General features: G+C 37.7%; 1 protein-coding gene across 4 annotated transcripts in view; it reads left to right on the forward strand.

Annotated features, from left to right (window-relative positions):
- Positions 1-17893, forward strand: part of LOC120530374 (M-protein, striated muscle-like) — a 151468-nt gene that overhangs the window by 13339 nt on the left and 120236 nt on the right. For all 4 annotated transcript variants that reach the window (XM_039754834.1, XM_039754835.1, XM_039754836.1 and 1 more), the window contains exons 4-5: positions 4688-4901; positions 11324-11481. In XM_039754834.1, coding sequence (XP_039610768.1) covers positions 4688-4901; positions 11324-11481 — 372 coding nt within the window. The remainder of the gene's footprint in view (positions 1-4687; positions 4902-11323; positions 11482-17893) is intronic.

A 17893-nucleotide genomic window follows, 5' to 3' on the forward strand; every position in this document is an offset into this window, starting at 1 on the left:
AATAAATATATTTTATATTAAAAGAAGGAGAATAGAAATCAGGAAGAGACTGTGTTTAAACACAGCCACTGCAGTAGGAAAGAAATTGTTTCTATGTCTAGCAGTTCTTGCTTTTAGTGACCGGTAATGTTTTCTCGATGGTAGTAAGTGAAGTTGATGGTTACCCGGGTGAGTGTAGTCTTTGCTTATATTTGCAGCTTGTTTCCTCGACCCATGATGTATACAGACATTAAGTGAAACACAGTGAGTTCTGCAATTTATATGTACTTAATAAAACATAAACTTCAATTGTGTCAAAAGTGTTCTCAACTAACTGACTGTTTCAATATATACTTCCTGTCCTCTGGCTCAAGGTGACTTTAATCTTCTCTTGGGGGTCATTTTCTGCTAAGCTATGGAATCATCTTCAGGGTCATAGTGGTCTTTTTTCGGCTATGGAGACACCAAGCTAGAAATCCTTTTTACAGACCTCTAGTGCCCTATGCTATGCCTTAAGTGAACAACAAAATGCCTTTGCACTTAGTTAGAGATCATGCATTGCCACTTAACAGACTGAAAGTTTATGACTGGCTTTCTGTTAGTCCTCACCTTTAAAAGGACAGCATAATCCCAATTCTACCAATCTGTGAGTATGTGCTGCCTCCTATTGGCCAGGAGATATTCTGAACCCTACCAGTACTCCTTTCATTCTCTCTTTTTGTCAGAGGATCAGGCATCACTATTGTATATTGGGGTTTACCCTCCCTTTAGCATTCAAGGGGAAAATATTTATTCCCTTCATAACTCTTTCTCTCTCCAGTGCATTGTACTTCTGAATATTCCACACCACCCATTGTCTTTTTAGACAATCTTCCTACAACCCACTTGTTTTCCACTCTTTGCCCTTTCTCTTAGAATCCAGTCCTGTACAATCTTTCCACCTTTGCATGCTCCTGTCAACTGGTACTTTATCAAAATTTCAAGTTGTTTATGTTCATGCACACATAGTACAATTAAATTCATAATTGCACGTCTCCTCAGAACAATTAATAAAAATACAATATAAAAGAAAGAATAAAAGAAAGAAAGAAAGAACATACCTCATGCATTTCAGAACAGGTAATCCACCTAAATCTAAGCATGCTTGGGCTCGGCCGGTACCTGGATGGGAGACAAACCAGGAAAAGCTTGGGTTGCTGCTGGAAGAGACTCTCTATGGTCATAAAAGATCTCTGGGCATCCTTTGTAAAGAGTAGGGCATGTTCCAATGTCCTGACTACATTGGCCACCGTGGCCTTCTTATTCTAGCCCCCTAATCATCCTCTGCCTAAAACTGACTAACCTTTACTCAAACCTTCACCAGCTGATGTGTGGTGAGTGTACTGGTGCAAAATGGCTACCATTGGATCATCCAGGTAGATGCTGTACATTAGTGGTGGTTTAAGAGGCTCTCCACTCAGTATATAAAGCACTCTGAGTAATGCAAAGAATTAATGGTATGATAGATAGATAGATAGATATAATTATATACAATATAAACAATATGCATTTGCAAGTATTATTTATCTACATATACTGTATGCAGTACATATACACTGTTACCTGTGCTAGCTTAAAGGGGAAAAGTAAGCACGGAGATAGCATTAACATAAATTAATCTTGTTTTTACAAGTAGTGAAATAAAACAGGTGACGTTGTGTATGTAGATACCCATACAGTAAGTACTATGTATAGCAATATAATAAACTTTGTTGAATCCTGAAGATGAGGATAAATATAATAGAAGTGATAAACATCATCTGAAAAAATAGGAGAGAATAAAAGAATGAAGAGATGAATATAAACATAAGAGACCATTTTAAGAAGAGCCTAATTCATATAGGAATTTTTGAGCATTTTTAATGAAGATATTTAGATTACAAAATAAAGTTACTAAAGCAAAGGTGCAACACAGAGGGTGCATTATTGACACCTAAAACAGAAATAGTAATAGTAGTATTAATACTGCCACATGTACGGTATAAAGTACAGTGAAATGCCTTGTTGCATGTAACTATTGAAAAGTAATACATAACTTCCATTTTATTTAATAGAAAACACATATAAGCTTACCTAAGGTATTCCTTAATCTTGCATCTATTCTTCCATTCCCGGAAATCCTGTGGGAAAAGACTTTTTTAAATCTGTCATCTTAGGCAACATTAACACAGATTTGAAAAGAAGCTCAGTTTACCTTTCTGGACAGGAGAATCTTCAAAAGCATTTGTCTAGTCAAAAACAACAACAGTGAAGAAATGGTTTTCCTGTTACTGTTTTGCACGCACACACTTCAAAGACAATGGAAGAATAAACCAAGGTTTGCTATGAACATATGCAATGCCAGTAAAGAAGTTTAAAATGACATGGAAGGGAGTAGCAGAATTAATGATTACTTTATTACCAAAGTACAACTTGGAAAAATTATTGAAGAATAAATTAACCACCAATATGATTCTCATAGAATTCACAAAATTGAGGTTACTAAAACTTTAGGAACCAATAATTATAATATTAAAATATATATAAAATTATAGTATATGCATAATATTATGATATCATTTTATTCTATAGTGTTTTGACATTGTGAATATGCAAAACATGATTCATTTTAATTTCCAAAAAATGCATTTTGAATAAGTCAAGTCTTTGCAAACTGTGACAGTAAAAAAGCAGTAAAAAATATTTCCTGCAATGCTGATAGTGTAATACACAAAAATACAATCAATATGAAAATAAATATGAATCCAAAGAGGAAGAATTAAGGAAATCAAATAAACAAAATACTACAGAACAGGCAGCACTCCAACAGCATTGCAAAAAATAACACAATTAATCATATGGCCAAGGGACACAGGACGGCAAATGTTTAAAAGGAAGATCAGAATTGCCAATATTCAGCTGACAATTATTCAAAAGTCAAACGTAAAATATTTGGCAGTTAGAGAACATTTAAGGAGGAGGTGAAACGTATTAAAAGCAGCATGCCAAAGGTTGCTTTTTTTCCGATGTTTTCACTAATGACAGGGTTGGTAACGTAGTGATAACTACACTATTGGGAAAATTCATCTTAAATTAAAGATTTTACAGAATTTATATATTAGAAAACAACATGCCAGAAAGACTAACAAATTAATGACAAATTGGGGAAAATCTAAAGGACAAAAAGCAAATGTAACTAACACTTCCCTGTCATATAAAAAGGTTATTAGGCCAGTTACCTTAACTTGTATCTCAACCATCCTAGAAGTGATTATAAAAGAAAAAATATATAAAAGTAGCTGTTCTTTACAGATTGGAACACAGGTTTAGTCAAGGACGAGTCTGTTGTGCTTATATGTTGGGAGTGTATTATTCAACTTACCTTTCCAAATGCTTTTTCTAAGGTACTTGATGAGATGCTAGACATTAAAGGGCAAGCAGTAAGCATTCAACGTGTCTTATGTAGATGGACGAGAACCTGGTCATAAGTGCAGAAAGCAACACATAATTGTGCAAGTGCGTCTTTCTGAGTTGATTTTAAAAGTTGAGTGCTGTAAGTATTATGCTGTGGTCACTAGCCTTTTTAAATTATGTGAATGATTTACAGATAAATGTAATTAACAAGGGGCCTTACTTTAACACTGCATTAACTGGATTATCAGAAATTGTGGGCTCAGTAAAAGCCCCTCACCTAGTCTATAAAAATATTACATTTTGTAGGACAAAAGAAAAATGAAAAAAGTAAATATATACAAATCCACAATGTGAGGTCCTGCAACTAAAATGAATAATGTTTTAAAAAGATTTGGTCATAGTGGACTTACCACTGGCAAATACCTGATACCACACAGAAGTGATTAATACTGCAACTAAGACACTGGACTCATTGGGTACAACCAAAAGACATTATGCTAAGTAAGTTATACAATGTACTTGTGACACCATGTTTGGAATGCTGGGAAAATTTTCAGTTACCATAATGCAAAAATGAAGTAATGGCATTCATAAAATTCCAGAAAAGAGTTACAAGACTAATTCCAGGACCATAGACCTTTCTGGAAAGACTAAAGGAGAATGTATTACCAGTGGTACCAGCAACAAATGCATTTTACTGAACTGTGAAAAATTATGACAATAAATTGAATGATAATTGAAATTGAAAACAAAGATTTAAAAGGAGACATAATGACTTACCTCCTACTTCCCAAAGATGAGCAGATTACAATAAGTGAAGACTCTAAATAAGTGTATAAGTGAGTGTGGCCTGAAACGCTCCAGGGCCCACTCAGCATTGTTTTGTATCTTGCACCCAGCCTTTATAATGGCTCTCTGCTCTCCAGAATAATTGAGTCATAAAATGGATGGATGAATAATTAAGTATTTAAAAATATTAAGGGAATTAGTAAGAATGATGCCAACAATTAATCTAAGTGACATTCTTCATCAAGGGCAAAGTAAGGCAGAAACAAAAAAAAGAACTGCAAAAAAATGTAACATGCTACTTAGTAACGTATTTGAAAGATTATGATTATGAATCTTTAGAGTACAAATTAACTGCTTGTGTTTTTCTTACATTTTTTAATAGAGCTCCAAAAACAGATCTGATTCTGGTTTTAAATTTATGTATAGTCTGCCATCGAAGGAGAAAATGTTTATATTATGTTAAATCATTTGACATTTTTCTCTTCAGCCGAGAACACATTAGTGGAATAACTGACACTGAAGAAGAGAGGATTAAAGAGACCGCTGGATATGTTGCAAGAAGAAACCTTTTATCTACTGGTGAAGGTGTGACGGTTGTTGCTAACACTGCAGAAGAATCATTAGCTGAGGAAAGATTTGAAAAGAAGAGCAGGAAAGTCTCTGTCAGAGAATCAGCCGAACGGATCAGCTTAAGAAAGAAGGTGAGTGTGATCTACACTAGATACCAATTGTTTCTCAACCTGTAAGTTTTATTGTTCAGTTGAGCTTTTTGGATATTTTTTTTTTGTTTTGTTTTTATCTCAATTCATGATAGACTGTAGTAAATTGCATCCTAAGCACCTGCTCATTGAATAACGGTTCTTTAGTGAGATACTAAATTGGAAAATTCACTAATGGGCCTCAACAGATTTAAAAAATACAAATTCTTTACCAATATAACAAGACACTAAATAACAAATAGTTGTGTGTCTTTTGTCATGTACTGTATATCTATTTATTTTTATTAACGGTCAGCAGTGTAGGGCCGATTTAACTACTTTCTATTAAATAGGACCAAATAAAAATAAAATAATTGAGAAGAACTTGAATGGTGCCTATAAAATGAACAGTCTTGATGGGGTTTAGTGCAAAAGAAATGATGACAGACAAGTAACAATGTTGGCTTCCCTTCTAGCTTATAATCACACTGCTCACAATGAAAGCTTCTCTAATGTGCAATATTTCTTAATTAAGATTGTTTCCCAACCTTACTGATATTAAAACAGGTTTGGTTCCCATAGTACTGTTATGATTAAGAATTTTTTAAACGTCTTCTGTTAGAATTAATTGAGCACATGCAATTTAAAGTGCCTATTAATTCCTCATAATATATGCAGCAGTAGTAACATAGTTTAGGTTAAGCCATTTGCAAATGATTTTACTGTCAGACTCTCAAATAGTACAAAAAATAAATCTAGCATGTTATTTTAATATGTTATTACTTTTAGACTACATTAAAGAATGGCTTTTGTTTAGCATGTCTGAATATTACACAAACTTCTTTTTGATATACGTATGTAAGTAATTCAGATGTTTCCTTGTAATTGAATTAAGGATGTAACATAGCATTACTGTGCTAACATTGTTTAATACAGAACGGGCTACAGAGGAGACTGATTTCCCCATGCCTGCGCTATGCTAAACAGGACTAGGACTAATTTAATATCGAGAATTAAAAACACTACAGTTTTGGAGTCTCTCCCAACATTTCTCAGTTATTATATCAAGTATAATGAAGCAGACTGCCAGAGTAATGTGGTGATGGTATATGCATGAAGACTTTACTTTTATGCTAAATATAATGGTGTAATTTAATTGACATCTTGTCTAGAAAAAATAAGGCAGAAAGTAAAATAGCAAATAAATTTGCTGCATATTAAATGCTATGTGACTTTATTCCATTTTAGTACCCTTTTGAAAGACAATAACTATGCTCAGACTAGGGCAACATGGTGTGTTGAGTACTGCTGAGGTACAAATGCAGCACCCTGGGTGGAATTACATACTTGGTTAAGGTTAGCGTCTCCATACTGACCGTCTGTCCATACGAGTTTTCTCCACGTCCTCTGGTTTCTCTCTGGTCAGTCAACCATCTGGTCTGTAGAGGGAGGAAGTGAAGAGGCATTAGTTTACAACACCACCTTGTGGACTGGAGTTGAATGAGCACCAGAGCCTTTAAGCTGTCCCTAAGGCATATGTGTGCTGTATTATAATAAGAAAACAAAGTATGAAGAGCTGGGGTCCCAGGTTGGAAAAGCACATTTAAAAGAAGTCATCTGTCTTTTAGGCTAGAAGGTAAACTAGTTCAGTTGTTTTAGAGCTGTGTCCTGAATTTGTGTGCTAGTCAGATTGATGGTGTTGTTCTGGTGGAGGCATCTTTTATGTGGTATGCAAAAGAAGAGGTGGAGTTTCATGAGGGCAGAAGTGAAGTCTCACTCACTCGTTACACTCACTAAGGTCTTATGTTTAAGTATATATATGTGTCAGTTTAGTTATATGCTTTGAGATTGATGTATTGCTTTGGAAAAATCAGCTTTATACAGTAGGTATCTGCACCATCAGCCACTTATCATCTCAGTTTTGTTTCATTATTACCTAAACATTGAAGTTATTATTATGTGCATTTCCATGCTAGGCATGCAAACCTCTTGAGCATATTTTATTTTTAAAATGATACTGGTCTGATAAGAATATTCTCTTTACATATTTATAAATTCCTACATATATTCAGTAAAAAATGAATATGTAATAGTTTTAGGCATACTATATTTGATCAGTTTCAGAGATCATACTAAATAACTGCTTTTTTCCCCAAGAAAAGCTGATGCAAGACACTAAGCAAGCAGATGAAAGAGTGTTGACAAGTAATTCTTAACATGCAACTCATTGTACTTGTATGCTGAAATTAAGTGCAAAGAATGCAATATTCAGTTGTTCAAAACAAATGCAGAAAGTGACCAACAGTACACTATTACAAAGTCCACCCACAACAGTCATCGTTGAGGTACCATTCATACATCAACTTGAAACCTAACAGAGAGATAAAAGAAAAATTCTATTAAGAGTCAGTTATAAATAATGTGTTGGACTGGCTGGCCTGCTTTTTCTTGTGCCAGACTGACCTGTTCTCTTGTATGTAATGCTTTTATTAATAATGGTATCTGGCTCAGAAACTTTCTTTCAGCAACACTCTGACATGCCCCAGTCATCAATTAAGGAAAGATATTGTGACAATAGAAGATAGATGTTGGCACTGTCACACATAGACGATGATACTACAGTGACACAAAGCATTCACATGCCAGAACATAATGGAAAGTTTGAATGGCACAGCCCGAGAGACATGGATGTAATTAACCTAACTGTAGATGGTGAAAGGTATTTCCATTAATTAGAAATGACTGAGAACATAAGATAAAGGTAATATTACTGAATTTAGATAATACCCACTTGGCCATAAGTCTCTTATATATGGAGCTGCAGTTGATATAGTTGATACAGAGTTTAGTTGAAAACATGTTTAATAAAAAGTTTAGCATGTACTTGAGAAGTTCTTTGAGGATCCAATACTGATTCAAATCTAAATTAAAAAGACTGCACCAGTTTAAAAAGTTGAAAATAAAGAGTCTGGCTAAGACATGAATCAAAATAAACGGCAAGTATTAAAACAGAGAGACAGAGAAAGAGTTTGTTGAAATATTTAAACTAAAAATGTGGCTTTTAAAGGAAATGATAAAGCAATCCAAGATTAATAGAGATAATCTCAGAAAACTGACACCAGACCATACTCAGTGATAAACCTCATTTCTTGGATTGTGTTTTTATTAATTTCAGGGACCATGGCCGTTTACACAAGGAAACATGAAATGTTGATATACTGTAACTAAAATGATTCAGTACTAATAACTGTTTTTTATTAATTTACGAAGATTTACTATATAATGGAAATGTTATGAAGCGATTACTACCTCTAACTAATAAAAAAGTCAATCCGTAATGTCACATGGCTAAAATATTAGTTAAGATGGTTGAAAACAACGGAGAAAAGTGCCTAAGTTAAGACAGAAGTATTTTGTTGAATGGGATGAATATTATCAAAAACTGGGTGTTAAAATATGTAAGGATTTCTTTCTATCTAAAATTTCAATGTTAATGACCTGAAATGACCATAACAGGTCTTAGTTATTCTGAAGAAAAATCACTTATTCCTTGACTTCCTTAAATGTCTCCATCTGTGCTCATAGACCTCTAAAGGTGCACAGCAGAGCCCACAGTCACTGGCCACCAACACCTAATCAGATCATGACCATAAAACACTTCAGAGATTGGCACACAATACAACTGGTAGGGCATATATGTCACTTAGTGTCTTAGAAAGTGAAACAGGATTATTATTATTAAGCCTCAGCCACCCTTCTTCCCTTGTCTGTTCTGGCAAACAGTGCCAGGCCATTAGAACTCACACCAGGAGATACTGGGACATTTTTAAATCACAGGTCGTAAGGTTATACGACAGCCACTCATGGTGACAAGAACATGTTCTTATGTGCTTGTTGTATATATTTTGCAGTGAAAGTATGATGTTGTTTTCATTGTCCTATTTTTCTTTTATTGGTATTGAACTACTATCACTAGTATATAGGAAACATGCAAGTAAGAATTTCTTTGTACTATGTACACATGACAATAAAGTAGAATTTTGAACCAGAAGCTGCTGTTTTGAATAGCAAAGAGTAAAAATTCACATATTTGGCTACAATTTCACCCTGCTCAAAGAAATTTTCTGAGGATTTCTGATTTTTAAAATTACTAGGGGGCTCTGCCCCCTGCTCATTTTGGTCGCCAACCACCAGGCAGGCGTTATGCGCTAGCCACTTCGCCGATCTGCCGCTAGCATATGGGGAAGTGGATGTACAATTTAAGCAGATTGTTATCTTCATGGGAATTGTTACGTATGTATAATAGAACTAACTATTTTACATTAAAGTGAGTAATTAACCATAGTAAAAAATAGTAAAACGTAATAAATCGAAAAAAAATATATTTTTATGTGTTAGAGGCATTTGTTGCGTTATACGTTTTCGTTGTGTGTAGCTTTGAAATTAACATGCAAATACTTTTTAAACTTACACTTTTACTGTTAAACCTCAGTAAAAATATTTTGAATTAACTTTTCGTCAATATCGCATTGAATTTTGATTCTGTGGTTGAACTTACATCATGACAACGCACCATATGATTGACTGTGAGTGAATATCGCTTCTTTCTCTCTAATCCGACTTTTTCGAATGTTTGTCCCTGTGATTTGTTAATTGTCATAGCAAAAGCTATTCTAAGAGGAAACTGTACACGTTTTAATACGAATGGCATATCAAGATCTCTTTTGGTGTCTGATGTTATACACAGAAGATTTACTACATTACCTTTCTTGTCGCCTGTTAAAATTTTACATGTTAAAATTGCTCGACAGCATAGTCTATTGATATACATTTAACCCATTTGCTGTGTAACTGATCGCCAATTTTCGCATTAATTCACTTGACTTCATCGTTTCTCTGTGCTAGGATTGTCCATGTACTCACTTTTTCTGTTGATAACCCTTCGAGATGAAATACTTAAATAAGATTTAGAAATAATAAGCCTTCTTTTATTGGGAACTTAAAGAGATAAAACATAAAAATTTATAAGAGTGAGAGCACAGGAACTGTATCTGACCAAAACATTCACACGAGTGAGAGGTGAGAGGACCATTTGCATGGTTGAAAATGGTTGAGAGGAGGACAGGACTTGAAAAAATCTCTTGGCAATAGTCTCGTCTCAAGATTTTCTTTTATAATAGAGAGATAGAGAGATATGTTCATATGCAACTGAATGACTGAATGACCTTTATTGTTACTGCTAATCAACAGAGTTGCTTAGAATTTGTCCCGATATTACAAACACTGATATGACACTATTAGCACTGTTCAGAGTAATTGCATTAGGAAAGAGTCTGTTGAGTGGTCTCTAGTTTAAACTGTTTGAATAGATTTTCCTGAAGGTAATACTGAAATAGATGGTTAGCTTGGTGAGTGTTCTTTAACTGTATTATCCACTCATATCTACAGTATATAGAGTCCTAACAACATGTACAAGAATATATTTTTGTTGTTACATTTAAGTAAAAATTAAGTTTGTAGACAGTAGGGTGGTGCAATACTGTTAACCTCTACCACTTTTAGCTTCACAAACATGGGCTCAATTCCTGAGTTTGTTACCATCAATGTTGCATTGGTATATTCTCTTCATGTTATGAGGGTTAATTCTGGGAAATCTGTTTTCCTCAAACATTTCAAAGATGTGTTTGTTTAGTTGATTAATGAATCAGAATTTACCTGGTACAGGTGAGAATATGTCCTGCAACGGGTCATCATTCCATATAGAGTTGCAGCCAGGATAGACTCACTGGAGTCCCTGTAATAGAAAAGTGGTTTCTGAAAATGAATGGACAAAAAAATAATTCAGCATAGTCAATTGAAATATGGCTAAATCTTCACATGCCCCCTGTAATTCTTTGGTTTTGACATTTATTATTATAAACAGTCCCTTCTATTACCTAACAAAACCCACATACTGTGTAATTTCTTTTGTTACTGTTAAGGTGTGTCATTTTCCTAATTTCATTAGACAGTTTTTGATAATAATACCATCATTCTTTTTTCTAGTGTAAGTATAAAGACAAAGTATCCATAACTTTCATTCAAAGAATTAAAACTATATTTTTTTAAATTGATACAAAAAAGTACACAGATTTCATAAAAACATTTTTCACAAGAAAAGTTATTCATATTTGAGGAAATAACTTTATTTGTATTATAAATGTGACTGGTAAGTACACTGTATATTTTATGCTTCTTGTATTATATATAGTTAAACACAACATATTGTAACAGACAGTATAACAATGTAGCATGACTCATTTAAAAAAAAGATTAGTTCAATAACTGTTACTATGAATAGTGATGTAAATGTCTCGCAATATTATCATAATGATAATGTCTAATTTATTGTGATCAATTTTGAATATAATTTCCACACTTTGCAGATTCACGAGACTGAAGAACTTCACAAGAAGCTTAATGAAGACAGTCTACTGCATGCTCCTGAGTTTGTCATTAAACCTCGATCCCATACAATTTGGGAAAAACAGAGTGTCAAGCTACATTGCACTGTGTCTGGATGGCCTGAACCCCGTGTAACCTGGTATGTTTGACAATGAACTGATTTCATTCATAAATACTCCTGTGTGATAAGCATTGGGTTAAAGAGCCTATGTTTATCTGTAGAATAGCTCAGTCATCAAACAGTATGTGGCATTGCAGACAATATGCATGTTCTCCTAAGAGCTCATAGACCACTGATTTAATTCTGTGTAGACAATTTGTTTGGATTTCAGCATAAGACTGGTTTTTCCTTACAGTGAAAACACAAATCATTGTGTTAACTGAAAGCTCTAAACTGAAACGACAAGTTGTGAGAGGTATCTCATCCTGGTGGTCATGGTTTCTGCCTTGTCTTATTGTTGTCATGATAGGATTAACCCCTGTAAAACCTAAACTGGATTAATTGAATAGAATAAAATATGGGGCCTCCACATGAATAAACGGTTAAATATTTGATGTCATCAGTAAAGTATGATATAATATATTTCCTTTTGCAGTTGTAATAATAATACGCCAAAGACATCAAAAGGTTTGGGGCAGCCACCCATATATTGTTTTTCCCAGCTGCAAAAGAGTTTGTTGTATCAGAAATACAATGTGCATCTCACAGAGTCCAAACTAGAACTGGCTATTGTAGCCAAAGATGGAGGCTTTAAAGGCCTGGGGAGGAACTGATGTCATCAAAATGGCCGGAACCAGAAGTGACGTTAGCAAAGGGGACGTTTTCGGAAGTGACGTCTTCTGAGGCACCAGAACCTTGCAGGATTTCCTGGGAAAGGTCTGTAGGGAATTGAGAAAGACAGGCAGCGCACTCCACCACCCCCTGGTCAGATGTTTCATTACACTTACTCAGGTCCTTTAGCTGCCTCCTACTCGCACATGTGTGACAAGGCCCCCCTTTCAGCCCAGACCCATCGGGTCGGGCGTCCTGCACCGAGAGGTCGTGGGCACGAAAGAGAGCATCAGCGTTGGCATGGACAGAACCCTTACGATGAATTAGCAAAAACTTGTAAGGTTGAAGGTCAAGAAACCACTTAGTGACCAGTAGATTCGACTCCTTGTGAAGGGCCATCCACTGTAAGGGTGCATGATCCGTCACTAGAGTGAACTCCCGGCCCAAGAGGTAGTACCTCAACTGTGTAATCACCCATTTGATCCCAAGGGCTTCCCTTTCTACTGCTGCATACCTGGACTCCCGATCCAACAGTTTCCGGCTCAGGTACATGACGGGGTGTTCAACACCATCGATGCTTTGGCTCAGCACGGCACCCAGGCCTGTGTCCGAAGCGTCCATCTGGAGAATAAAAGGGAGAGAAAAATTAGGAGCTTTTAACATTGGTGCTGACGTAAGAGCCTGTTTTAAGTCACTAAATGCAGCGTCCGCCTTGTCAGTCCATACCACATGATTTCGGAGCCCTCTTCTTTGTAAGATCAGTCAAGGGCTGATCAGTCTCTCTGAAAACTGGCGGTTGTACCCGGCCAACCCGAGAAAGGCTTGGACTTGCCTATTGGTTCGCGGACGGGACCATTTTACAATGGCATCTATTTTTGAACACTGTAGTTTCACGGTACCCCGACCCATCAGATAGCCCAAATATTTAGCCTCATTCAATCCAAAGAAACATTTCTTGGGATTAATACGAAGCCCGGCATCTCTTAGTGTCCATAATACCGCAGTGACCTGCTGTACGTGTTCCTTAGATGTGGTGGAATAGATGAAGATGTCATCCAGATAGGCAGTACTATACGCATTATGGGGTTGGAGCACTTTATCCACCAGACGCTAGAAAGTCGCAAGAGCCCCGTGTAACCCAAATGGAAGAACACGATACTGCCAGTGTCCACTAGGAGTGCTAAACGCGGTCTTGGCCTTCACAGAGTCCATTAAAGGAATCTGCCAGTACCCCTTTGTCAGTTCAAGCATGGTCAAAAATTCAGCTTGTCCAAGCCTCTCGAGGAGGTCATCCACGCGAGGCATGGGATAATCATCAAAAAGGGAGACCTGGTTAAGCAGACGGAAGTCATTGCAGAACCTCCAACTGCCGTCAGACTTACTAACCAAGACAATTGGACTGGACCAGGGATATAACTTTCCTCAATCACTCCTAGTTCCAGCATCCGCTTGATTTCCAGCTCCACTTCTGCTTTCTTTGCCTCAGGAAGTCTATAGGGGCGCTCCCGGACTATAACCCCTGGTTTAGTCACTATGTCATGCCCAATCAGAGAGGTCCTTCCAGGTTTTTCACTCACCACCTCTGAGACGGACAGGATAGCTGATTCCAGCTCCCATCTTTGTCTATAAGTTAATTCCTTGCCAAAATTAAGTGTGTCTATGTGAGCAAAGAATGAGCAGGGCTGAGCGGAGGAGGGATCTGGTTCCCTCTCCTTCCACAGCTTCAGCAAGTTCACATGATAAACCCGCTCACTTGGTATATGATTGGATTGTTTCACCAAATAGTTGACCAATCCTTTTCTCTCCTTAATTTCATAAGGGCCTTGCCAATGGGCGAGCAATTTAGAATGGGAGGTGGGAACTAATACCATGACACGATCCTCCAGATGGAATTCTTGGAGTGTAGTGCCGTGGTCATAATAACGGGCCTGTGCTGCTTGTGCCACTTCCATGTGACTTTTTAAAATAGGTTGAATTTTCCCAAATCTATCGTGTAACTGTGCAATATATTCCAAAATATTTGTAGAGGGAAGAGCCTCTCTTTCCCAACCTTCTTTCAAAATATCCAATATACCTCAGGGTTGTCGTCCGTATAACAATTCAAAAGGAGAGAACCCCGTAGAGGCTTGTGGGACTTCCTGATCCCAATTCCTCCCATCCCCACTGACCACCTTGCGAAGCATCTGCTTGAGAGTATAATTAAACCTCTCCACTAGACCGTTGGTCTTTAAGTGCTTTATTTTCGGTGTTCCTTGGTCTGTTAGGACTTCTTTAGGAATACCGGCACGCGCAAATACTCCTACTAGTTCCCGTGCGATTGCTTTAGATGTAGCTGAGTGCAAGGGAACAGCTTCTGAATATCATTGCATAATCGAGGAGGACTAATATATATTTATGTCCTTGGGCTGAGGTCTCTAAGGGTCCTACAATATCGACCCCCATTCGTTCAAAGGGGACATCAACTAAGGGAAGGGGAACGAGAAGTGCCCGGTCCCTCCTAGGAATTTGCCTTAATTGACATTCTGGACAAGAAATACAAAAACGGCGAACCTCCTCGTTAATTCCAATATGTCAATAAAATCTGAGCTTAATCCACTCTAAAGTTTTTTCGGAGCCTAAATGGCCTCCAAGGAGGTGGGTGTGAGCTAACTCACAAACCTGCCGACGGTAGGTTCGTGGGATTAACAACAGTTTCTGAACCTCTGCCCCATGTTCCGCGACCCGATATAATAGATTATATAATAGACATTTTCTATTACAAAGTGAGGTCCTTGTGGCATGGGCTGGTGTGTTTGTTGGCTGTTGACAAGGACTACTGCATTTTTTGCAAATTTTAGGGAGTCATCATTCCACTGCTCCTTTTTAAAAGAAGCCGGTGTTTGTCTAAACTGAAAGTGAATGTCGGAGAGAGGATCCGGTCTGACCTCAAGGGGAAGGGATTCCTCACGACTCGTCGAGGCGTGGGTTGATGACGTATTTGCCGGCGATGGTCCAGGAATTTTCCCCGTCCTCCTCGTGGACTTCTGTATCTCTCTCCGCTGGCTGTGTACACGGCATGGAGACAGCTTGAGACGAGTTATCCCCATCTATAACTAGGCCTAAGTTTTCATCGGGAGTAGTCAATAGTTTACCACATTTATTTTCTGACCAGTCCCGCCCTAGAATCGCTGGAAAGGGAGGATTGGAGTGAACTGCCATGGGAATTCTTCTTAGTGATCCTCCCTGACTTACGAAACACAGGGCAGTATTGTACATCCGGGTGTCTCCATGAATACATTTAATACTGGTCTTTTCTTTAATTCTTTGTCGCGGTAAGACATAACGGCAATCAACAATGGAAATGTTGCTGCCAGAATCAAACAAGGCATTGACTTTGTAACCATTAATGACTACGGGTCCCGTATTCGATAACGTCAGGGGGTTGGCATGAGCACACAAACCTTCCACCTACATCCCGCCTCGTTCCCAGGTAGGTTGCACGCCCGGTGGCCCGGGAACTCAGAAACAGGCTCCGATTTATGTGGAAGAGACTTATTCAGTAGGACGTCATCTCAAGGAAATCCACTAGAGGACGGTTCTGCTCTCCCAGATTTCGAGACTGGTATGGATGATTTTACAAGCTTTATAAGCTCTTACATAGAATGGAAATCTCCCCAGTCTGGCTGGGCAAAGTTTTTTGGGAGGCTCTTTAAAAAAATAAATCAGGCTACCTGCAGGTGGATTGTTCAAATGGCCTTAGCCATAAGGCAACCTGCTCCCAGAGGGTCATAGCCTGTGTCTGGATTGATCTCTCTGGATCAAATTCCCAGTTTTTTATTATTTTTGCCTGCTGGACTGGGGATAGCACATATTTATCTGGGGCCTCAGCCCCAATGGGCTGCTCAGCTCTCTCCTCCGAGAGAGCATAATAAGCCCTTTTCGTTTCATTCCCAGAAACCAGCCTATGTCTGTACGTCCCCTTCACACTCTCCCTTTGGTAAGTTATGCGCCCGGTGCTGTATTTGAGGAGTTGAGCCTGCACTGAGTCCTTCCTGACCCCCAAACGCACTCCCCCCCCAGAAACTTGGCCCCGGTACTTTCCTACCTGGTTTATTTCATGTTCGTGTCCCGGTTTCTTCTGGTACTTCATCCTGCCGACTACGCCACTGTAATAATAATACGTCAAAGACAACATAAAGGTTTGGGGCAGCCACCCATATATTGTTTTTCCCAGCTACAAAAGGGTTTGTTGTATCAGAAATACGATGTGCATCTCACAGAGTCCAAACTAGAACTGGCTATAGTAGCCCAAGATGGAGGCTTTAAAGGCCTGGAGAGGAATTGATGTCATCAAAATGGCCGGAACCAGAAGTGACGTCAGCAAAGGGGCCGTTTTCGGAAGTGACGTCTTCTGAGGCGCCAGAACCTCAGGCCCTTTAGCTGCCTCCTACTCGCACATGTGTGACACAGTGTAATCTTGGAAAATTACATCAGTTACATTTTACATGAGCAAGGACTCGCTACATGTGCCAAAATAACAATGGCTTTTCTTGTTTACCTCAAACAAAAATAAAAGAAATATATAAACAATGTGACATAAATAACTAATTAATAATTTTAACCAAATACAATGGGTATGCACATCAGTCATGTCAAAGGTTTCTGCAAAACTGTCTTTTGTCTCTCACTAAAGACTTCACTTTCTGGATAAGTTTCTGTTTTACTTTTGAAACATTATGATGGTTATTTTTGTATGATTTTCAGCTGTTTTATGAATACATTTACTGTTTTTTACTCACAACTGTGATTATTTTTTGCTGGATTTTAGATTATATACTGTATTTCTCACCTTCTTCACTGAGCTTATTAGATTTCAGGTGCTCATCTGGTTTCAGGTGCCTAACAGCTGAAACATTGTGTTTCTAAGCTTTGAGAAGGGTTTCATATCTGACAAGAGGTTCACCCTGCAGAAGGACATGGTCAGATTGGTATAGGGAAGGCTAAAGTCCAGCAACAGCTGTCTAGAGTCCAGCATTTGCTAGTGAGGATGGAGAGGGACTATCTCTGGGCAGTACATTATGTATATGCTGGATGTCCTGAAATAGGCAGTTGCACTTGCAGAAGTGAAAGATAGTTGTGGCTTAGAAAGAAGAGTGCTCTGTTCCACCAGGTTGCTCTGTTCCACCAGGATGCTATAATGAAGAATTTATGTAGGATGTAACAGGAACGTGCTGTCATTTTAAAGAAGGAGGTAGCATTGGTGTAACCTAGTACAAGCAGCTTTTCAGGGACAGCTTAAGGTTACAGGAACACCAAGACTACTTGGTGGAGTTCTAACTTGGTCCAAAAGTAGTGCAGCCCACAACGGTGTAAGTGATTCTAGAACCTGAATGGAACTGACAACAGAGAAGATATTTTAAAAATAAGGAGATGGCCTTGTGGTAGCCGTGCACTTTTACTTTTAAAGAAAAAAATATTTAAGGCTTAGCTTGATTCCAATTTCATTTTGAATTCTGTTTTTACATTTTAGTCAACGTCTTGGTTTTGGTTACTAGTTATTCTTGAACTCCATCTCTCAACACTTTGCCTGACTTTTGACTACTGTTACTTCATATATCGTTTGTTTCAAATTACATAATTTCTTAATTACAGATATCTAAAACAAGTCTGTTTTACCAGTCTTTACTCCAAACAAACATTTCAGTTGGAGTCATCATTTTCAGGGAATTATTTTGTATAAAGGCTATGCATTTTTTGCCTCCCTTTATTATTCTGGATAGGATGCCATGATGAAGCCCTC

The sequence above is a fragment of the Polypterus senegalus genome, chromosome 5 (assembly GCF_016835505.1).
Source record: "Polypterus senegalus isolate Bchr_013 chromosome 5, ASM1683550v1, whole genome shotgun sequence".
In the NCBI taxonomy this organism is placed as follows: Eukaryota; Metazoa; Chordata; class Cladistia; order Polypteriformes; family Polypteridae; genus Polypterus; species Polypterus senegalus.